A 25,470-nucleotide genomic window follows, 5' to 3' on the forward strand; every position below is an offset into this window, starting at 1 on the left:
GACAATAAAAAAAAGTTTATGATGTCGTCATGGGCCATTATAACCACAACCGTAAAAATCAATCTTCTTTTGATCTTCTTCTGTTATGACTTTCTGAACATCATGTAATGTTTTGAACTTTTGAATTCATAGTATGGCCGTCACATCTCTAATAAGATTGTTTGTTTTGGTGTTTTTGTTCATCGATAAAGAAGAAATGTTTTTATCTAGGCCTAGGTGCAATTATTTTCGTTTTAACGAATAACCGCGGAACGACATTGACATGTAAAACAGACGTAGGCCTATCATGTAAACATTAATCATGATGATGGGGGCATAATTATGCGCATTATTATAGCATATAACATTCAGTGGAAACTAATGAAATGTTCTCAATAAGTGCAAATACTACCCTGTCAGCTTTTAAATAGAAAAATTAATTATGCAAAGTAGAGCAGCTAACTAATTAATTATCTGGAAGTCATTAGGAACACTTTGACCAAGTTTGAAACCAGTATTCTATTAAATAAAAATGTTATTGAATATTAATGAGCACTTTCGAGTCAGTCATATTGGTTCATTGATTATTGATAAAAATAATACAATGCAAAGAAATAATTGTGTGTATTATAAAAACCGTCCATACACTGTACAGTCTCATTGCAAGATCATTATGATCGATGCGAATTATAGAAACAGTTCAAACAATAAAATTAGGCCCCCTACTACACCTTTATCTTGACACTTCCTCATTTGCTCGCCCTGTTCCTTTTTAAAGGAATTTTTATTACGTGAATCTTTGGACGCGCCTGGGGGGTACTATAATGGCAAGGGGGTATCAAACCATTATCTTATAAACACATTCATGCAGTTTCCACCTCGATACACCTGAGCACACTATTTCGTCTATTAGCTTCTAAGCAAGCAGTGTCTTGTCTCTACACTGGTCTGCAATTAGTTTTGGGTTGAGGAATGGTGATGTTTCAAATTTCTCCTCTATTGAACCAATACCTTTTTCCTGTGAGTGGGCTTTATTTAAATTATGTCCGATTTGAGCACAAATGCCACTAGCTCATGCACTCACTCTCTAAATGTAAAAGAGTGAAAATCTCACTCCCGAAAAGAGTGATTCACTTATCAGACCACTCAAAAAGGAGCGAAATGCGTTTTTTAGCTTTAAAACCACTAACTCCTTGAACGAGTTGAAATTCACTCTTTTAGAGTGGTTTTCATTCTTTTTTGAGTGGTTTTAAAGTTTAAAAAACACATTTCACTAATTTTTGAGTGGTTTTATAAGTGAATCACTCTTTTGGGGAGTGAGTTTTTCACTCTTTTACATACTGCTCCAACACAATTTAACATTGGAAAAAAAGTAGTCCCATGAGTTAAGTTTGCTTTTTGTACTTGCATGGGAGTGCAAAGGACAACCCCACTGTCGATGGAAGAACAGTGGGTTGCAGGCCCGTAACCAGGATTTATTGGGGGGGGGGGGCTAATTTTGAAAAAGTGGACTTTTTCTCAACATTTGGACCTTTCTGGACTAGGGGGGTTGAAAAAGTGGACTTTTTTCCAAAATTTTGACCTTTTTTGACCAAAAAGGCATAAAAAACCCCAATTTTTTCAACCCCCCTGGTTACGGTCCTGGTGGGGTGCATCAGAATCCCTTGACTAGCTACGGGCTTGCTCATGATCTTCATTTCCAACAATGACTCACCGCGACTCACAACTTGAACACACACAAACACTAGACTTGGCATAAATGGATTCTTATTTTTATTATAGTTTTGACCATCATTACCAGTTAAGTAATACTATAGTTCAGATACTTCATAATTATAAAATATGGAGATTACAAAATACTAATAAATACCTAAATAATGATGCATCATTTCTAGGAAGCTGAGAAAAGATCTTCTTCCCTATAGTTATTTCAGAGAAACAAAACAACAATCAAAACAAGACTAACACACTAAGATTTAACATAAAGTCATGATTTCTCAGTGATACGGAAAAACAAAAAAATTCACAGAATTCGGAGTTTGCTCACTGAAATTTGAAAATGCCAAAAAATTGTGAAAAACCGTGCAAAATGTCTACCTTTTATTTTGATTTGAAACATAAAACAAAAAAAGTAAATATTTAGCAGTAATCAACCATTAAACAATCCATTCTAGCATTAATTCTAGGCCTTTGATGCAAGATTCTGGCCATACTACAGTAAAAGATAAGACAAAATACACTTTTACAAACATATTTAAAAACAAACAAACTATAAACTAATACTTTTGCTAGCCAAATCCAAGGAAATACTACTCACGAATTTGTTTTAACTTTTTAGTGCTTTATTTTGGAAAACGGAAAATCATAGAAATCATCCAATTTGTAACACGGATTTTAAATTTTGTAACACAAAGAAATCATGGTTTTAGTTAAACATAAACTTAATTGTCATATCTACTGGTACACTAATTATTTTAACACTTTGAGTTGGTTAATAGTGACTTCTTTCATACTTTCTTACCTTTTTTTTAAATTAATTGCTCTGCACATGTTATGAAGCACATTATGTGACACGATCATGGGAAATGACTCGGATGTCGCTAATATTGATTTTGAGATATTGGCAAAAGAAAGTTAAAATTCTTTTGTTTTATATTGTTTTCAGCAATTGATAAATTGATGTAACTTTGCAAAGAAAAGTTGCATCAACATGGGGTTTTTAGTTTCTGAAAGCTCTTGATGTCCTCTTTAGAAACACATGTAAAACCCATTTTTGACTAAGGTTGACATGTGACTCTTTCCCCTTGATCATGTCACATAATATACATATTGGGCTTTTCCATTGAAATCCACACACCCTCATGGAACATAAAGACATGACCTTAATCTTCCACACAGGGATTGTGGATTATGTAGTTACTTGAATGGGTGACTCTAGTTGAAATCTATACCCCCTGTGTGGAAAATCAATGTCATGCCTTCCATAGGGGGTGTATAGATTTCAAATGGAATATCATCCCTTTTAAAATTCTAGTATCTACCATGTACGACTGAAAAACTCAGATACTGTACATAATTTACTTACCAAATACATTAAAATTCAACTTTCACTCAGTGGCAGTGCCATGGGGGCAAATAACCCTGTTCTCCCTGGTAAAAACACCAAATTACAAAGATTTCCACTTTTTGCAGCAATTTTGCAGATTGAAATTTGTTGATTTTGTCCCTACTGAAATTCACTTTGCTTTCCATGCCCCCAGCGGCGTATATTTCTTTTTAACATGGGGATGGGGTTGGAAACAAAGTATAGTGAATCCAGCACCTTTTAGCGACTGAATAAGTTTATGGTAGAAATGCGCATGAAGCGCCCGAAAAACTTTGCCATATTGATGCTGATCAAATATGGTGCAATATAAACTGATAAAATATGGTGCAAAAGTGAAATAAATATGCGTGCAAAAATGTGCACTTTGGGGGCTAAAATGGCCAAATACAGAGGTTAATTTGGTAAAAAACCACATACAACCACAACAATGGGGGATGATTGTATGGACCATCCCCCCTAGCAAAATATTGGCCCCGATCACGCCTGTGCATCCCCCCAAAAAAAAAAAAAAAAAAATTCTTGGCACACTGCCACTGCATTCAATGAAAGACTGTTGCATCTGAAAATAAAGAGTTCCTAAAATGTGTTCCTATTTTTGTTTACATCTGAGATATATGCCTTAAATATTAAATAACACAGAGTCACCATTCAGTGGACGTGCCTGAATCTACAAAACCCCTAAGAAGATCATCATTCACTTACCACTATGCAAAGACTTCATCAGTGTTTTCTGAGATTCTAGGCAAGTCTTATTGGCTGTTCATTGCCAAATGAAAGTACAATCATTGGCATATTATATCATAGAAATTTAATACCAAAATGGAGGCAAGCTATCAAGTAAAGAAGGTTGGTGGTTGGAGTGGGACTGTTCTCGGATAGGCCATTACCCTATTCTCAGTTTGTCAAGCTGCCAATCACAACAGTGGCATCAGATTACTCATGCCATCTTGTGGTCCAGGCATGGCCCTCAGTTAAAGAAACCAATTTCATAATTTTGAATCCTTCATAATATCAGTTTTGCTGGGGATTAATACCAGTGAGCATTTACTGAAGAGTGGCTCATGAAATGCTCAGAAGCCTTCCATTTTGTTGACAAGGCAAGGTTTCAAGAAAAAGTGAGAAAGTTGCATTAAGGTCCGTTCATTCTATGCCGCAATTGCTTTGCAATGCATTGCGTTGCTGCACTGCATCGTGCTGCAAAATACTGCGGGTATCCGGTATCACAGTTAAAATATTTTTAATTAAAAATACTATTTGAAATGCGACAAGTTGCGGCAAAAAGTAATCAATATATCAGCAATGCACCGCAAAGCAATTAAGGCGTAGTATGAACGGACCTTTAAGGTATGCAGTAACCATTTTTCAAGAAGTGAGTAATTTGCCTGGTGCTCTGTCAAGTGTCTTGTTCTACAAACTTACTGACTGACCCTCGTAAGCGATGGGAGCAAGTTTACTACTAAATGGCATAACTCACGTTTAATGGTGTATGTTTAAATAACATTATCCACAACATGCTGTGTCATAGCTAACAACATTAGCAATGAGTGATGCAATGGGCTAGTCCAGTTAAAGTCCATACACCCCTATGGAAGACATGACCTTAATCTCCCAGGGGGGGGTGTATATTTCAAATGGGGTCACCCATTCAGGTAACCCCATTTGAAATTCATTCTCTGTGTGGAAGATTAAGGTAATGTCTTCCATAGGGGGTGTATGGATTTCAACTGGAATAGCTCAATACATTTTCTTTTAATTTAGGAATGATGTTGACTGTGGATGTTTAAATCCGGTAGTTACATTCTAAACAGACATCCCAAGTGTTGATATAGCCAAAAATAGTCACATAATTGGCAAAAAATGTTGATATTAAGGCTGTATGGCAAAAGTCCAACCCTATTTTTATTAATGTGAATGTGTAGCACATTGATATTCCAATGACTTCCCAGTCCCATCCTCTGGTAGTAATTCTCTTCTCCTTATTCTCCAGGGAAGAAATGGGCTATTTCAGTTAATATCCAAACACCCCCTATGGAGACCATTACCTTAATCTTCCACACAGTGAGTTATCTGAATTTGTGACTCCATTTGAAATCTACCCTCCCTGCTTGGGAGAGTAAGGTCATGTTTTCCATAGGGGGTGTATGGATTCCAATTGGAATAGCCCTGTGCTGCATGTCACGGTGATATTTGATGCAGTGTCCTTCAGAATCCAGCCGGGTAACCGCCTTTCCTTTCATCACTATAAGCTTCTATAGCGCCCTCACTGTTGCGACTGATTCCTTGTACAATACTGATATAGCTGCGCTCTGTCATGTTATGACCTTTGACCCGAAGACCCGCTAGAACATCCTGTTAAGGGAACAAAATGAATTAAACTTTAAATGGGGATGCTGATATAGGCCTTGCCATTTGAGGCAAGCGATTACTCTTCGTTCGCCACCGCTTGCCCAAACTCGATTTCTAGTGAGTGATTTCCCACTCGGGCTATTATTTTCTTTGGAAGATGCTTTTGACTTTTCCTTAGGTGCCCTCAATTTTCAAAATTAGATACTGGTTATAAGTGACTGGTTTATATATACACACAGCATGAGTTTTTTTACATAGATTAATGCAATTCTTTCATTGCCTATTGCCAAATAAACTATTCATGGGCATAAATATTTCCTGAATCCTTGTCTCCACTACTACAGATTATATTTATCAACATTCAAAGTCCATGTGCTTTGTATGCTGCGAATTCTCTCATATTCATGAGGGCCAATCGTTTGTGTCTAACAATCATGCCAGCGTGTGCCTTGATATGATAGAGTATTATGTGTCTTCGAATTTATGTGAAAGACCGTAAAAATATGTGGCTTTTCTTTTAAGTCTGTCACACTTCATGGAACAATCGACCCTTATTATCGGGTGATTCTGAGACTTTGATATTTGTGATTAGTCTGTAGAAGTCTGCCTGTCTCACAGTGTATTACTGTCTGTTCAATTGGTTTAGATTTTTGTATTTTTAGATATTTGAAAAGATAAAAAATTGTGGTCAAAGTCATCAAAGAAAAGTGTTGGCACAGCCTTAGACCCCACGTGATTTATACTTTTCAAATTCCAAAGTTCAATTTAAAATCCCATTTCTTTTCAAATTTGCCTCATTTTAGGCAGTTACTTGGGTCCACCAAAAGGGTTTGAGACCTTTTCACAATTCGTTCTTATTTCAACTGGTTTCATCGATATAATGAGTATTATATGAGTTTAATACCATCATTCCTTTCCAAGAATATCCCTTGACATTTTCAGATACAGTGATTTTACAAGAATTGTTTTCTGTAACCTAAGTCATTGTTTTAAATAACATTTTTTTGTACAAAAGTTCTTTTGTTTCCAAATGTCCTCCTCATAGTTTGTATGAGAAAAAAAAATTGAAAATAAATGTGTAGTTTTATAATAGGTCTAGGCCCCACAGCTTCTCAGACCCAACCACACAATAAATAAATAAATAAAGCAATAAATAAATAAATAAAATAAATAAATAGACAAGGAATATATTTAGGCCTATATAAGCTGGGCCTATTCTAAAAACCTTAGTTCATCTTCATATTTTTAAAATAATGTAATGTTTAAACAGTGGAGTTTCATCACGACATAAATATAGCTATTTTGCTGGATAATACTTCCTGATGCGGATGGTCGATTAAATACTATCTCAGCACATCTAATTATCATGACATTCGTCCCCATTGCACTAAATGGATTGATTCAATGGCACCCGACGTTCTACGTTTTTTTTATAAAAATGTTGCGGGGAAAGACCAAAATTGAAAAGAAATGGGGTTTCATATTGAATTTTGGAATTTGAAAAAGTATAGATCATGTTGGGTCTAAGGCTGTGCTAACACTTTTCTTTGATGACTTTGACCACATTTTTCTATTTTTTCAAAATAAAAATACAAGAATCTAAGCTAATTGAACAGACAGTAGGAGAGCTTGCAGTAGACTCTCTGAGGATTACCTGGTTAAAACCTGTCTCATATTGTATTAGGTTTGGTATCCATTGATGATGAACTCTTTTTTGACGTATTGACTCGGTGATTGAAATCCCACCCCATAGATGCTTGGCAATGACCTGAAGCAAACAAAATGAAAAAACAAAGAAATGACACACAGAGAGCACCTTAATAAACTATATTGAGTTATCATCAACACAAATTGCTCCTGTAACACAGCAACTCATCACAGTGCTTCTGGAGCACAAGGGCTATTGTGAGCACACAGTGCCTCTGCCCTGCCCTTTCTGGTGCATAAGGGTAAGGACTAGGGTGATTTTATTTAAACCAGGATGATTTAATTTAACTATTTTCTAAAAGATAAATTCTATGGAGTCAAATATTAGTCTGTGCTCCAGGAGCACTATAACTTTTGGGCTCTAGTAGCACTGTGTGTTGATGATAACTTACTTTTGCATATTATCAAAGAACAACTTGTTAATCCTACTCAAGGTGCTGACACATGGACAATAACATCCAAAATGAGAAGAGCTATGGGTGGCTGCTACACTCATCTCTTGTGGAAAGCATTTGATGTCTCATGGCAAACACACACCACCAATATAGAACATTAGAACTGTATAGGAAACTGTGGCCAATCTCTGAGAGGCTCATGCAGGTAAAGTTTGCAGGTCACTGGGGGCGAAGAGGAAGCTGCTTCGATTTTCCCAAACACAGAAAGCGAGCAAGAGGCACACCTAAGAAGGATTACATCAAAATGTTGTACACTGGATAGAGCGGTTTGGAGAGCCATATGAGAGTCCGATTACAAGAGTCAACATAAGCAAGTAAGGTTAAAGACTATAATCTAATTGACACAAGTTGTCTGTCATTAGCTAACAAAATGACAGGTTATTTTTCACCTTTTTCAGTCTCTCTCTCCAAGGTAGTAAATTTTATGCCAAGGTAGTAAAATCTTACAATAGCTCATGCATCGTCAAACTGAATTGTTGTCCCTACCCCCCAACACCTTTTAGAATCTCGAGCACCCTGGCTCAATAATAATCGTAACAATCAATCAAAATCCTTTGTTTAAATCTATAACATGTCACATGCAACAGACAGATTAAAAACTATTTATTTGTGGGAACAAAACAAGATGGAACTAGGAACATCCACATAACCAGCTATAGCTGTAAACAAATCCGTTTTAATTTACAGGAACTTTGATTGGTTAAAATGAGGCTTCTATCATGTATTGAGCCAATCAGAGACATGGTAAGAATAGTCAGTAGGGCTGAAAGGGGCTCAGCTTAAAAATTGCTAAAAGATCTGAAAGCTTTATTTTGATTGGTTGTCTCAGATGAGTATATCATCGGGCCATCCTAGCATTGAGGCGGAGGGCACCAGGCTGGAGTTTTTTTCCTATGAGATGCTCTGAATTTTTAAATCAATTGAGGGACATGTGTCCACCCCCCCCCCGTGCTCCTATGACGCCACGCCACTGGGCAGGAGTGTTCCTAATTCCATCTGATTTTGCCCAAATTGTATTCTATTTTACCAATGCAATAGAAGAAGGAATGCGGCTTCCTCCTGAAGCTCCGACAACAAGTTGAACATCACCCTCCTTATTGACGATTATCGTTGGCGACATCGATGACATTGGACGTTTACCTGGTACGATGAAGTTACTTTCTGAGGGTGGGAAACCAAAAAAATTGGCTGCACCAGGTTTTGAAAAATCATCCATTTCATCATTGAATATAATACCCGTACGATTTCCAATGACTTTTGAACCAAAACTGAAATACAAAATGCAAAAAGGGAACAATATGCATTTATTGATTGAGCTGTTTCATAAAAACCACATAGTTATGATAATTAGATAAGAAAGACAAAAAAAGAAAAGAAAAGAAAAGAAAGGAAAGAAAGGAAAAGAATAGAAAGAAAAGAAGAAAAGAAAAAAAAAAAAAAAGAAAAGAAAAAGGAAGGGAGGAAGGATAGGATTGCAAAAATATAATTTCAAGAACTTAACAAGATTTTTGATAAGCCAAAAAAACCCAAGGGGCTATACATTTTTTTCTGGGGTTCATTAGAAAAAGGCTATATGTGGCTAGATGCTAACTATTGGGTTTGGTTAAGCATCCAAAATGCTCCTCAACAGTTTAATTTACTATAACAAACCTGTATTTAAGAATTTCAAAATAAAACAAAAAGTTTTATACAATCACCAAAATCTGTAATATTGGTTCTGACAAAATTTCGCAGCACAAAATGCAACTTGTGCCTTAGATTTATCATAAACAACAAAAATAAATTTAGCAAAATGTAAAACATTTCAACATTTCCCAATCGGGCAAATATTCTTAAAATGCAAAAAAATTATGTCAGGAGTGCATGGGGGAATAGTGTAGATTGACAGATCTCTGACTGGCCCATTGAGTATGTAGAGAAACTGGACAAGAAACCAGTCTTATTACAAATGTATGTACTTACTATAAATTGACAGTCCCTGTAACAGACACAGCATTTCCATATTGATCTAATATACATGTTTGGCTAGTGCCATGGTCTTCTGTAGTGCTGTGTAAGATACCATAGTACTGTGCATTGTAGGTAATATTATTACTGATCTTTGACCTTAATACATTTGCAAAGTCTTGTGATGTCATATTGGATACCAACTGGAAGACAAAAAGATACAAAATATTAGTTGCACTTGGAAAAAAGTAAACAAAGAAAGCAAATTGTTATATGAGAACATCAAATGAACTATTCAGTTGAAATGCATACACCTCCTATGGAAGACATGATCTTAATCTCCCACACATGGATGTAGTTTTTAAATGGAGTCAGCCATTCAGGTTACCCCATTTGAAATTCATACTCCCTGTATGAAAGATCAAGGTATTGCCTTTCATTGGAGGCATATAGATTTCAACTGGAATAACCGTAAATATAATGCATATACAGGCTCGGTCACCCACCTTTGCACAGCATCTTTTGTGGAGCCCGAGAGCACATCAGACTCACTAAATTGCATTCTAAATACGAGCAATGTCCTTCTGATATCAAATAATTTTGATTTTTTGAAATAATACAAATTGTATGGCAAATAAAAATAGGTATAGGTAAAAAATTGAGGTCTTAATTTTGGGGAAAAAATGTGTTTCTCCAATACGAAAGGTCACAATTTCCAAATTATTGTCGGCTTTTCCTCCCAGTTAGCTACATGCACTTTAAGTACATATCAGTAGATTTATAAATTTTACTTCAAGGACTGTTAAATATGAAAAAAAAGAAGAAATTAAATATCAATTTTTAATAATTTGCCATAAAATGTGTTATATCACCAATTTCAAACAAAATCAAAATAACTTGATAACAGAAGGACATTCCTCGTATTCAAAATGCAATTTGATATGTCTGATGTCCGAGCCCTTAAGGGTATACGATGTATTGTTGGTCGAAGCAGCCCCAAAAAAAGTAGTTCACAGCATCTTGCGAATGGTAGTGAGCTTTAGCAAAAATTACATTGCTCAATTCATAGCGAGCATGTAGAAGAATTCAAATATCACAGATATACTTTTGTAGGTCCTGTGGTTTTTGAGTTATGTTGTAAAGAGGGCTGAAACAACAACACTTTTGTAAAACGTACATTAACAACAATAAATTAAGCAAGTTTTTAAAGTATATGATTTGTAGAAGGAACTTTTGCAAAACACCAAAGTGTTATTTTTCAATAATATATTGATTGATTCAGATAATGAAATTTGATTTTTTTTGGCTGCTTCAACCAACAATACCTCGTATACCCTTAAACAATACAGTTCATTTCTGTGCAGAGTAATACATTGGTCTTATAGGAAATGAGTCAAGGAAGGCCATTGGTCACATTTACATTACCATATCAGGGTATTGCAGTTTTTGAGTTAGGACAGATAATACTTAATAGGCGAAAACAAGGATTTTTGCTATTTCCCCCCTCCCATGAGAAAATCATGCATATGGGGGGGGAATAAAACCCATTTACAATGAGCCTTGGGATCTGACTTATTGAACCCATACCCTTTCCCTGTGAGTGTAGGTTTTATTTTTCTCAATAATTGAGCACAAACACCACTAGCTCAAGTAGCGCTGCATGCACTTCAAATTAAATGGCTATTATATTTTACCTGTAAAACATCTACATAGTCTTCATCCCCTAGGTATGCCCGTTTTGCATATGCAAATTTGAAAGCCTCTACTATCTTGTGGAGTGATTGCGTCTTTGCATTAGTGCTGCTGAAACTACTATTGTTGAAATAAAAACCTGTAAAAAGATGATACAATAATTAGAATAACTAGAATAATAACCTTTGACCCCAAATCTGTGAACACCCCATAGACTTTTGAAATAAAACACTAGATGAAACAATAACAATCATGATGAAAGATGGTCATATCCTGATATGCATATTTGAGATATCATCAACCAATGGTGCTCCTGGAGCACAACTAATTTTCACTTATAAAGAGTCGTTTTACGAAGCTAATATTCATGCTATTTATTCCATTAATGTTCTGCATGTGGGTCATAGGTTTCAACATAAATAGTTAGGTTTTGAGATATTTTCACTAAACATCAAGAGCTATCTCAAGCTCCATTGAAAGTACTGGGCTTGTTTGTACCCATTTTTAATGTTGATTCCAAATATGGTCATGAAAATGTACAATTTCTAACTGTTTTGAATTTTTCAAACAATTTTGGAACTTTTGTTATGCAGACACCCGTGTGGAGGGGGTTAATCTGTACCATTTGCCATTTTCTCAGTTGGATACCACAATGCATTATTTTGTTTACACTATATATCGGGTGGATCAAGGATTTTCAAATTACTATGTATGGTCAAATTCCAGGGGGTGGATATAATTAAATTGGATGAAATCAGGATAATTTTGCAAGTTTTTTTATACATATTGGCTAATTATGTGCTGTAAGAATTAATGAAATAATAATCAGGGTCACAAAAATATTTCAGCTTGAATCATGGGTCAAATATCTAAAAGTATTTTTCTTAACCATTGGTTTCTATGGGACATAAATTGTCAAAGGTTGCAGGGAAAAGTGGCCCAATTGGGCTACCAAATCGCAGGTGTGGCAACCCTGATAACGCGGCCATCTACTTACCATCTATTATATTAAGAATGAGTAACAGGACTGCTCCACTTGATGGTGGGGGTGCTGTATGTACCTGTAAACCATCATTGAGTTGTACTGAAATAGGGTCTCTCGTTTTGACTTCATATTGCTTTAAATCTTGTAGAGTGATGATGCCGCCTACAAAAACAATAATTATGCTGTGATCTGTGGCTGTGATTATTGTTATGCCTTCCTCTCAATCCTGTAATGAAGGCTCAAGATTTGTAAGTATGTCTTCAAGTGTTTAGTGTCCTCAATATTTATGTTCTTCATTGTCTGGAGACAGACCTTCAACTGATCCAGATCATCCACTATTAAAAGATATCACCTTACTCACTGTTCAAGTTGGTAAAAACCATATGGTGACAAATCATGTTGCAGTTTTATTCCAGGTGAAATCCAAACGCCACCTACTATTATAGTTGGTACGTTTAACTATTTTTCAAGTTAATTTGGGTGGTGTCACAATATCTATAATAAATTACTGAGTTTGGCGAATTGGTAAGGCTAAAAACTTCTACGTTTTACATTATTTCGAAAACGGATTTTTTGCGTTATGTAGAGTAAAGTTGTCCGCACCCCAATAAAACGTCCAATTTTGTTTTTGTTTACGTTAAGGGTGTCAAATTATGTTAATTAGTTTCAAAGGCAGGGCAAAGGCGGTGGCAGCGCACCTGCATGCTACAACTTTTCACGCCATACACTAATGTTGACATAGCCTGAATTAGGCCTTCTATCCTGTCATCGGTGTGAGGATATTATGCCTGTAGTCTCAACTACACAGTAGAAGCAACTATTACATGACACAGTAGAAACCTAATTAACATCTATTGTTTATTCAACTAATTGATCAACATTAGCATGTATTCTGTGTTTTTATGGAGAAACCTATGAAGGACAAATTAATCAGGGTTGCCAAACCACACCATGAATAGGCCTACTCTGCTTTGTGGTAGTGCTATGTTTAATGTTATCAGCATAATGTATGATCAGGTATGATCATAACTTTATATGAAATAGAGTGTAAGGAAATGTGAATAAAATTGTTTCAGCTGCACAGTGGTGTAGCCAGGACTTTTCAGAGAGAGAGAGAGAGAGAGAGAGGCAAATGTCATGGGGGGGATTGTCACAAATGGGCTAAAGAGTACGACAAATTTATCCAAAATGGGCTAACAAATAAAAAGTACAACAAATGCATAGAAATCTAAAATATCAGATCAGCCAGCAGGCCACAGGGGCCAAGAGGGATGTGAATAAAATTGTGTTCATCTGCTCAGTGATGTAGCCAGGACTTTTGCAGGAGGCGGGGCAGCAAGGTACATTTCAAGGTGGGGACAAACTTGGATGAAAATGATAAAAAATGAGCTAAAAGGTACAACAAATTTGTCCAAAATGGGCTAAAAAGTACTGTAGAAACAAATGCATAAAAATCTTAAATATCAGAGCGACCAGCATCCCACAGGGCAAGACATGATCTAATTGCAATTTCAAGCCATTGATTTATATGGAAAAGATACTAAATATTATACTTCTAAAGTTCTAAATGATCATCTCCTCTCATGTACACAAAATGTACAAAATTTACCAACCATGAAAGACCCTGACCATGAAAGGCGGGTGACCGCTAGTAATTTTAAAAGTAGAAATAAAGAAATTAACATATGTGGAGTCATATCTAAATTAACTAAATGTCACTTTGGAATTCTTAAAGTAGGGTGCACACCGTCAACATCCCTATATCTTCGTGTTAAAAATTGTCGTGATAGTACGATGAATCCTCACGTTTTTCAACAACTACGCATGGTGATTTTATTCGAGATAGGCCGTGGAACTCAGGCTAAACATACAATTTGAGATTTTGGCGCCTGCCACACTGTTTCTATTCTATGTTTTACGATTTTCGCATGATCAATATATGGCTGGCCGTAACCGCCACAACGTGGAGCTGCTACGCGTAGCTTACTTTTCGCTTCGCGGAGCTAAATTGACCAATCATGTTAGATCTTTTCATTACGCGGAGCCAGTGGATGCATCCTCGTTCCAGAGAGAAAACTCTTGCCAAATTAATGTTTACTATGGGGATTTTAAATGAATCGATTGTAAATAAACCACGACCAGTTGTACAGGATCAATACCATTGTTTGATTAGTGTATAGTCAATGTTACCTTGCATGCATGTGTCATGTGTGTGGCGTGTTTGTTTGTTTGTTTGTTTGTCTACTGTGTCAGGCCAGGATCACTGACACCCACGGTACTGATACTCTCATACTATCACGGTGATCATATTGTTGAATGTTGTTGACTTTAAAATAATCATGATGCAGTCATGTCTACAGTAGAACTCACCACGACCTTTGAAGGACTTAAACCCTATTAAAAGCTATTAAACCAAGATAACACTCAATGAAAACGGCTCAACTATGTTACATCAGATCTTCTCTGGTTAAATACACACTGCACTTGTGTCTGTTTTACCTGTGCAATGAGCAATGAGCTGGTATTATAGTTTCAGTTGGGTGAACGATTATAAAGCTTAACGCATAAAGGTAACAATACTGTGGGCTTTTGTTTACGAAATGAGACAATAGTCTGCTTATTGTTAACCAGCGTTCTTGAAAATGAGAAGCTTAATGACTTAACACGGTTTAGAAATAATTTCTTCATATTTTTTGGTACAAAAGTACCAATATTTCCAAACACCTAAATTAGCTAAAAATTTAGGACATGTTACAAAACTATAATTTCCAAGAATTTCAGAGAATACTTTAAATATTGGCCGGTTATTTTTTACACAGTAGTGACGTCAACTAGGCAATGGCCTATACTTCTAACATACACTATTTGTAGAGGTCACGCGTCAATGGTGAGCGCACTTAGTATTGTGTATAGGAAAACGGACAGTAACTACAGTATGTATGGCCTACTACTAGTATATAAAGTAAATCCGAACTGGTTTGCAGTTTGCTGAAGGTCGAATTCGCAGGGACACACCGCATAAGTTATACAAATTAGCTCCCGGCGATACACTGCAGATCGCAGAACTATGTGCATAGTTTACCACCACTCTGCCTAGCTATATAGTTATATGTACAATACTGTATGAGTTTCTTATGAGTGCATGTCCATCTTAATAATAAGTCAGTTCGTACTTTTCATAAACTACTTTTTGAATCATAACTTTCGTGACCGAGGATATCTTGCAACTTTTGACGCTCGTCTGGCAAATTCTTAATTAATAAATTCGCTTCACGTAATGAGTAAGTCGTACTTAATTAGTCAGTTTTACCTCCGAGTAATGAAAAACTCTAACATGATCATGATTGGTCAATTTGGCTCCACGGAGCAAAAAGTCAGCTACGCGTAGCAGCTCCACGTTGTGGCGGTTGCGGCCTACCATATCAGTATCCCATATGATATTTCTATTGCAAGAAAATTTTATTTGTTGTCAGGTTTTATCTTAAATACACTAACTGGAAATTAAATACACTAATTAGTGAGGACCGGTATTTTGCTGTGGATATGTTTAACTGCAATTTGCGGGTAAAAATTTGAAATCCTGAGTAAAAATTTTGATCATATTCAACTCTTTGAGAAAAATTTATATAAAAGAATGCATGTAAAACCCATCATCAATACAATGTACATTATTGACACGCTATCACTCTCTTTATCTACGGCAATAATAGAATATCGATTTCAATCGAATTGAATACGATGCTCAGTTTTGAGTTTGTAGTTGACTACTAAGCGACCTAAGCGATCGATTGCTAGCCAATCAGATAGAACTCCTTTTCTTGCGTTCGGTGAAATAAGAGTCGCCCGTCGCTCACCAACGGAGTATTAAATTTATATTTATCGAATAGGAAGTCGACACTGTGGGGTGTCAATATAAAACTAGCATTATGGGACAGATGTTGTTGGTCTTAACTCAAAGTTTCAAAATGGTGTCTTATAAGGCGATGAAAACCCCTCTGATCGGCCGACCCTACTTGAAAATTCTCTTCGGCCGTAAAACAGGCTTTTTTGGTTGCCTATAAGCTTTTGCATCTGAGCTCTACAATCTCTAACCTACCATTTTCTTGTATATCGTTTACAATATCTTCTGCCAGTTCTTCTTTATAAAATGCATCAGCTCCTCCAATGGCAATTTTCTCTAGTGTATCCCCAAACTTCTTCATATAAATTATATCACCCTCTTGTATTGGAGACCCATCTTCTCTAAGGAAAAGTTGGCTGCATGTTTTAGGAATGAGAAAAAAAAGAATGGTTGAGTTAAAAGGCACTGTCACTAATGAGCTACATCAGAAAAATCATCAAAAGAAAAAAAATCTGATTAATCATTTTTGTAATAAGTGCTATCATACACTGCAGGTGTAAAAGACTGAATTTATTCATGCTGGAAGCCTTTGTCTACACTGACACTTTGTCTACACATCAACATATAATTGGCTATTACAGTTGAAATCCATACGTACACCCCCAATGGAAGACCATAATCATCCACACAGTGTGAATTTCAAATGGGGTTACCTGAATCTTGTGTGGGAGATTTAAAGTCTTGTCTTCCTTAGGGGTGTATGGATTGCAACTGGGATAGCCTAGTTGAATGAAGATGTACAAGGTTTCAACACTACAGTTTACTTCGTTTATGCCATTTTTTGATATGAAATAAATATCTATTGAGAATTTTACACACTTTCATTTTTAAGCAATTCCTACCAATTTCATTATTTTCAAGCTATCAAGCTAAGGGATCACTGATAGGCTGCTGCTACTCAACATACATTCAAGTCATTTGTACTACTAAAAATAATAAATAAGTGTAGATATTTATATAGCGCTTTATGCCGTAAACAGCCTCAAAGCGCTTTACATTTATTCCGCCGTTATTAGAATATGTCGGAACCACGTTTGCAGCCTACAATTGGTGCAGGGTTCATCAGTACAACGACTGTGACTCACGGCCCTGCATGGTGCTAACAATTCAAAGTGTTCATAGTTCTGGTCGCTAGGGTTCAAATCCCCGCACAGGCATGGAATCCTACGTAATATGTATCATGTTCGCTTCCATCTAGCGATCAATAACCTGAATAACCATTGTGCAATTCAATTCAATGCACAAGCTCATACACATGTGGTTCTTAACTTCTTTGATGTCAATCGCATACAATATAACCCGTGATCAATAATGAACGTTGGTCAAAAGACGAGCTTACTGAAGTGAAAAATTATGTACATGCAGATTCATCATTTATGCATATTGCCTTGAAAATCATAAAAAGCAACTGCTTGATCAACCCAAATGATTTTATAAGCGTTATTTCTAAACCAAATTTCAAAACCACAAAGTGTTTTACCTGACTTTTGATCCAGAAATGTATGAATTTGATGAGAAATTGTGATGAAAAATAATATTTTACAAGTCAGATTCAGAAAGAGAAAATCTCATTACACACGTTAATTACATCACAATCCAAACATAGATGGTTAAGTTCATGGAGAATGTTACAAACTGTTGTATGTTTTGCCATATTGTTTTTCTATAGGGAATAATGTTTTATCGTTAAAATCGGACATGAAAACCTATCAAAAACACAACAAAAAAAACGTGCATCGCTATTTGTATGCATGAAACAAATTATAAGAATTGTACAGAAGTGACCTAACACTTTCTTGAGAAAGCGCATGGTCCGATGCTAGAATCTTGGCAAGGACACTCTGGTGAAATAAAGAAAAATATATGTGATTGATTGTGTGTGACTTTTGAGCGTTAAATGTTTCAAAATTTAAAAATGAACAAAATGCGAGTAACTATGATGTCATCAACATGACAATAATATTCATGATAAATAATTATTGCTCCCTAAAAAGGAAATGGTTAACAAATGGTTTGAATACATCGCACGACCTTATAGTAACTGTATCTAGAAATTTGTGCAAGTTACTTGTCAATTTTCGCCAGAAACGAGCTTTTTCTACGCTTACTGCCCAGCTCATTAGCGCGATATGGGATATTCTTTACCTCCAGTTTACTGCCCTCTGTTGACGACAGGGCTTCGAACTCTTATCAAGGCGATCTAAGAAGTGCAGGGCCGTGGACTACCCCTAACAGCTTCCCATTACACCTGGGTGGGGTGAGGCAAGCGAGGCAAAGCGCCATGCCCAAGGGTGCAACACGGTGGTGGGGCGGGGACTCAGTTTATGAGTCCAAGGCCGTAACCACTGAGCCACCGTGTCCTCTATTCAACTGAGCGTTAATTCTGCATGTACATGAGTCATACCATAATTACATATGTGACACGATCTGGTCCATGGGGGCCAAAGGCGGCAAATTTGAAACTGAGATAAAGGTAAAAATGTAGAGTAAAAAAACAATAAAATACAAAAGAAAATAGACATCAAAAAACTTCAGAACTTCAGAACCAAGTATGCTAGGCCTTTGGTGTTTTCAGTAAATGATAGCCTATTGTAAGTATATAATGTAATAATTATAGTAACACAATTTTCAAAAATGCCTCCTTTGGCCCCCATGGACCAGATCGGGTCATATATATACATATAGTAAACTGATTTTGGATTACTTTTGTATATATATTTAATCAGGTTGCATTAAGTGTTTGTTTTTTTGGCTATCAAAAGTTTCAGAAGAAACAAAGGAGAGAAGATAAACAAAAAAGTCCCTTGTTACCCCAGGGATTCAAACCTTAGACCCCTCGAGTGCCAAGCACAAAATCACCCACCGGTAGCCACCGGTGTTTCACTGGCCCAGTCAGCAATTCTGTGCGTATGGGACTTAAGGTGATTGCATAATGGCATCACGTGGGATGCAGGTATGCACAGTGGTACTTACTGGTGATTAACCGAGGACACAATAGACGATAGAGCCAAGCCTTAATTCTACAAATGGACCCATTCATGCATTCCCCAATATTTGGTGACAACTGACAATACTAAAAAGTAGTAGTTTCGTTTGTACGATTGGCCCTCCTTAACACATGATGCTGGGATTAGTCTTCATGTTTTACCTTAGTAATGGATTTTCTCTGATATCATCAATTCTAGCAGCTACTGCCACAGGTAATGATGGGGGAACATGGAATCCAGTTCTAGCAAGTCTTATGGTTGGCTCAAATAGTGTGCTCCATTTCAACTTTCCATACAGCTGATGTGCTTTCCAGTAACCAGCTACTTCTCCTGGTACAGCAATGGCTAAACCACCTGTTTATATATAAAAGGAAATACAGAGTCATATGATGGTCATGTGAATATCACATGATGATCATGTGAGTATCACATGGTGGCTTGAATAATGTGCTCCATTCCAACTTTCCATAAAGGTGATGTGCTTCCCAGAAACCATCTACTCTCCTGGAGCAGCAATGGCTAAACCAGCTGTATATAAAAGGAAGTAGAAAGTAACTGTCACATGATGATCATGTGATCCCAGCTATAATCCCCATCCAGTGCCCTACATTTCCCAGGATGGAGTATGGAAGTACTTGAAAATGAATTGCATAATGAGAACATTATTTTGCAAATAGTGCCTGATGGTGTTATGGAATCATTTCAAAAGGAATATAAACTCACAATAAATATAGCAGGATGGAATTCCTCATTGCATTAAACATTGCATTGACTCACCTTTTATTGATGAAACCGACTCATTGTTATACATGTCTCTGTTAGCACTCAATGGGGCACTTTCTCTGGCATCAATCATATCTACCATCTGGGTATCTCTGTCATAATACATCAAGAAATGGCCTCCTCCAATACCTGAACTTTGGGGGTTGTAGAGCCCTATGCACACCAAGGATGCTATGGCTGCATCGATGGCTGATCCACCTTTCTTTAACATGTCTCTGTAAAACACAAATATATAAATTGACTGCTCCGTGCCAGAAGTGGGTAAGGGCAATAGCTGCCCTGTGAACATTTGGCAGTTTACACACATTACATTGTACTCATCTATATACATGGCAGCTATACATGACAGCTATTGCCTTAGATTATTAATACACAGATTGGAATTTTCCATGCCTGTGCCCTCCAAGCGTACTCGAATTCAGCTGACGCCGGTACAGCGTACAGGCCTGGCGACATCGCTTATCTTACTCGTGAAGTTTCTGTTGTGTACGCTTGCGCTATTTGCGTTATATTTGAGTTTGCTCACGCGGTACCTGACTTAGCGTCGATCCCCTGAGGCAACATGCCATGTTTCCACGGTATAGCTATTGCACTTACCAACTTCTGGCACTGAGCAGTCGAAATTAAACTTTTAGTAACTGTCCATCACTAAATGATGATCATATTTTTTTCAGGGGTTAAAATCATGGTCATTCAGAGCACTCTCATACTGACACTACATACCTTCCTATTTCTGAACATGGTCCAGCATCTGTTGCAACAGCAGCATGCTGATATAAGTGTACATTGTCTGCGCCATTTGAGCCTGTTCCTGAGTGTGATGCTAGTTCTGCTGCTTGTAGGCCTAGGACTACTCCAACTGCTATGGATGTCACTATGAATAATGTCAACACTGCTATGGTTACCAAACGACATCTTGATACAGGCTTGATTCTGAGAATGAAATGAAAAGGAACATAATGTAAAACTAATATACAATACACCATCAGTGGCGTAGCGATCGGGGGCGTGCCCTTTCAGCATCGATTCTGCGCCCACACCAAGTGATGAAATTCAAAATTTTCACGCCCATCTCAGCACAAAATCATTTGAAAGATCAACTGAAGGCTACATGTAATATTTAACTTTATTATAACCAAAATTAATTAGTGGTAGGGTCTATTTGTCCAAATTTTTTTGTACTCCGCGCCCGCAAATGTTTCAAGAATGTGGGGGCCGGGGGGCATTATGTATCCTTAGCCCTGGGCGCCACAACCCTAGCTAGAGTTCACCATAGATATGCAACAGGATTAATTACCATAGCGATGTGTCTACACAAACCTCATGGCTCATCACCTGCTTTTGTGTGAAATGACATATTATCTATAGAATTACGATCCAGATCTTTATCCTGTGTTCTTTGATAATCTATGGAGCAATGCATTAAAATATGCTTGTGAAAATTGCAGACAAATTGCTATGGCAATTATTCCTACTATAACACTACATAAATATATATAACAACAACAATAACAACAATATATATTTATTTGAAAATACAAGCAATAAATACAATACAAATGTTAATTCAAACACATAGTGCTTTCATATCCATTTACATAACATAATTTATACATAAAAGTGAACACAAAACACAAATTATACAAAATTAATTTAGTTAGAGAACTGGCCTGCATGAATGGTTGAAAGTCTGTGTACAAGGGATACTCAACAAAGCCAATCCAATGTGCATGAGTATCAATATCTCATGGTACATGCTATACAAGGCCCAAGGTAACAGGGATGAAGAGGGAGTATTTGGCCCAAGTTTCAAAAACTCTCAAAAGCCTTATACCTCTCTCCACACAGGCGACAAGTTCCAAATATTCTTGAAAATGCTAAATTGTACACTTTCATACCCATATTTATATTAAAATAAATTAAATGTATTAAAATTAGTACAAACAGTGGTTATTGAGATAGCTGTAGATATTTTGTGAAAATATCTCAATAATTGGACTTTTTATGGCCAGGTGGTGGTGGATGCGATATCGCCATTTTTGACGTCGCCATTGGATTAACACATAATCATGAAATCTTTACAAACAATTCTGAATTTGTTATGTGGTGTCAGAGCAAAATTATCTTACTCTAAAACCGTTGGGCTTCGACAAAGTACTCCACTGTAAGTATGTTGTTTTTCAATTTAAAACTGCTCACCGTCTATTTTGAATGGGGCTGTACAGCATTGTATTTTCGCCAACCTCGAACGTCACGTGTTGCGTGTCCTATGACGACTGCCTATGGCCAGTGCAGAGCAAGTCTATAAAACCCATGCTTCATCAACAGAACTCACCCTTTGCCCCTTCCTTAAAATCTAGATCCGAATGGTCTGTCTCTTGCCCAATTACCCCATATTTTGTACATTTTGCTCTCACCGAATGCCAAAAATCATGCTATCACCCAATTACCCCATATTTTTTATATTTTGCTCTCACTGAATGCCCCTTACTGTGAAAGTTCCAACCCTACACCTATATCCATTTCACACTGAAGTGCCCCCCCCCCCTGATGTTTTCCATAGGGGATTATGGAATCACCAAATTTAACCTTAATTGTGACTAGTCACATTAAAAGGGTAGACTATTTATTTTAAGACATCAATTGTCATATTATTGATCAAGGCATTCAGGTGAAAACAAGTTGTGATTTCTTTTTATGTTCTTTATTTTTTCATGCATGATTTTATCCATATCTTAAAAGCAGTTTACCCCAAAGTCTAACCATTTTGATGTGACTGGTCATGATCCATGTACTAAAAGAAATCTTACTTGGCCTGGAGATATCTAACATGATGGGTGAGTGGATAGCTAGCTAAAGACACACACATGCACAGCACACAAAACAACATTCACCTTCCTCTAAATGGCTCAAAATCTAATTCATCTGCAACAAGAGGACCCCATTCATTGGAGGAGAGCGACCCCCCGGAATCTTCTTCCCACTCATCCCTTCTCCTTGCAATACTTGATGAATCCAGTCCATTCTGCTTTAAACTGGCTTCCACAAGATCATTATGGTTAAAACTAGTTCCAATGAGAGCAGCATCATCCCCAAATTCTTCAAGTTCAACAAGATTAACTTGTTGTTTGAATGTCCATGATTGGTCTGCGTCTTCATTTAATGGAATCTCTTCATCCAGTAAACTCATTATACGCATACAGTAATCATTACTAATCAAAGGTGATTAAAGTGTTTGTAGTTGGTGTTAGAGATGGAATCTCTTTATCCTGTCAATACAGTTAACCCTCTGCAGATGACAAGTTCCAATTTTTTTTCAAAAATTAAAAAAAATATTAGAATTGTACATTGTCACATTTGGAACCATATTTGGAATCAGCATGAAAAATGCACTAAAATTAGTACAAATTTGGTTCAGAGGTTCTTGAGATATTGATCAAACTCTTGATATTTGAGAAAACATCTCAAACATCTCACGCACAGAGCATTAATGGTGACTGACGTGTTAGTGTTTCTAGATCTCTTCAACCAGTATTTCACAGTGATGGAATTACAGTGGTGACTGAGAGTTCAAGTAGTTAGTGCACATTTAGTGTTAGAGAAGTGTTTCTTTCCTGCTTGACCATCATAGAAAATACCCTGAAAAATATAAGTATCATATTGTGTTTTTAGCTTTAAAGGTGACTGGTCTAACTTTTTATGACGTTCTATACCTATACAGGTTGAGTCAAAAAGAAGTAAACTCATGTTTGAGGGGCTGTAACTATAGATCTGTAAGGAATCTGCAATAAGTACAAAAAAGAACAAAAATTGGTAAGGTAGTGCTGGGCTCACATGTTCTAGCAAATATGACACCGGAAGGGTGTCACCATCAGTTTGCAACGACAAGTCAACATTTGCCAATCGGGAGATCGATTGATTTGCCTAGCGTTGGATTTTCCCAAATATTTAATGAGCAGCGCTTTTTTTTGTGGTCAGTCGTCCAGAGTCATCAAAACAACTCTGATCAAGCAAGATCGCAGAATTAAAAGGACTCATAATATGGTCAGAATTTGTACCTCAGCGCCTGTGTTTCCGGTACCCTTCAGCCAAGATACATGAATGTTAGCCGAGCTAAATTGTAGCCAAATTGGACAATCTAAAAAATTGTTTTTGTGTTTGAAAACTGACAACGCTCATGCGCTATGATGACTGAAAGTGAAATACTAGCACCCTCTATCTTCTATCTACACAGTAACTATCGCATAATCATGTCATCGTGGATTAGTACATAGATTTCCCGATCAAACCGGCGACCTCAGTCGAGGTCTTGTCCAATGATTAACACATGACATGCATGAGATGAGTATACTATAAACTCAGCTTAAAGGGGCATTTCGTGATCCACAGCCTCATCCCTCATCAGTGAGATTTTTATATCACTGGAAACCTCTGGTTACATAATGTTGATGCACAAAATATTTCTTGCAGATTAATTCGTTTAGCAAAGATATCGTGAAATTTGAATTTCGTTCTGGTGCACCAGAACGAAATTACAACGTATTGTCTATGGAGCAGTGTAATACACATAATCATGCATAACTCGCAAAGCATAATATCGGAATCAACTGAAATTTTGGGAATATGCTTTTTCGTGGATATGTACTGAAAAATGTCATAAAAAGAGGATGCTAGGTTCACGCAATACTCCTTTAAGCTTTACACTAATTTACAGGCACAAAAGGCCGTGTTCATGTACCATTACTAAGCCAAACATAGCAGAGTTGGGCCCGGATGTCATATCTTGACAACGTTAATTTTCTCAACAAGCACAGAGCCAGAGCTGAGCATGTGAGATACCATCATACCATGTCTGATACGTCATGTAAAAACAGCGAACAAGTCAGAATTGAGCTGTGTTACAAATCATGAAATAAAGTAAAGAAATACTTAAGTGGCTCACCATAAAGTAACCCTTTTGCAGAACAGATACATGTACACACACGTGCCTCATACACACACGTGCCTCATAAGTCATGAAAAAGGCGACATATTATGGCGGTACAGTTAAAATAAGGATGAAATCAAATGCCAAACACCAACGTTCTTCGTAAAAATATTTTCTAGCAATACCATTGTATTGCGCATGCGTTTAGAGAGCCGAAAGCCTTGCTTAAAACGCCCGTCACCACGGTACGAGGGGGGGGTCACCCTTCGGGAAGAGCTTAGGGAGTGTTCATAAATAGGCCTATAGTTCAGTTGCTCTATGAAAAAGGATATAAATCCAGGCCCAATAATTAATTACCCCCTTGGCTAATTTTTCTAGCAGCTGGCCAAGCCCACCACAATGAAATTACTGATGTTTTGGTTCCGTCTCCAGCGGGTTCCGGGGTTTTTCATGACTTGTTGAGGTGGGATCGCCCCTCTTTATATGTTACGCGGGCCTATTCAGCATCGAAGTGGTTACGTAATCCTCTTGGTTACCGGATCACACTATTTTGGTATGCCTTCGAGTGCCATATGGTATGGTATGGTATGGTATTTGGGAAATCCCGCCTATTTTCAGGCGCACCACTGAGTAAGCAGTGTACTTTTTAACATCT

General features: G+C 37.0%; 1 protein-coding gene across 1 annotated transcript; it reads right to left on the reverse strand.

Annotated features, from left to right (window-relative positions):
* Positions 1–3,613: 3,613 nt before the first annotated feature.
* LOC140164221 (glutathione hydrolase 1 proenzyme-like) lies at positions 3,614–23,089 on the reverse strand. Its single transcript, XM_072187469.1, has 11 exons — positions 22,783–23,089; positions 20,612–20,821; positions 19,883–20,103; positions 19,267–19,459; positions 16,314–16,474; positions 12,230–12,379; positions 11,235–11,371; positions 9,556–9,743; positions 8,621–8,861; positions 7,086–7,199; positions 3,614–5,434 (listed from the first exon to the last, which is right to left on the reverse strand). Exons 1-11 carry the CDS (start codon positions 23,085–23,087, stop codon positions 5,288–5,290), a joined length of 2,067 nt encoding a protein of 688 aa, XP_072043570.1. The 5' UTR covers positions 23,088–23,089; the 3' UTR covers positions 3,614–5,287.
* Between the last annotated feature and the right edge of the window lie 2,381 nt (positions 23,090–25,470).

The sequence above is a fragment of the Amphiura filiformis genome, chromosome 11 (assembly GCF_039555335.1).
Source record: "Amphiura filiformis chromosome 11, Afil_fr2py, whole genome shotgun sequence".
In the NCBI taxonomy this organism is placed as follows: domain Eukaryota; kingdom Metazoa; phylum Echinodermata; class Ophiuroidea; order Amphilepidida; family Amphiuridae; genus Amphiura; species Amphiura filiformis.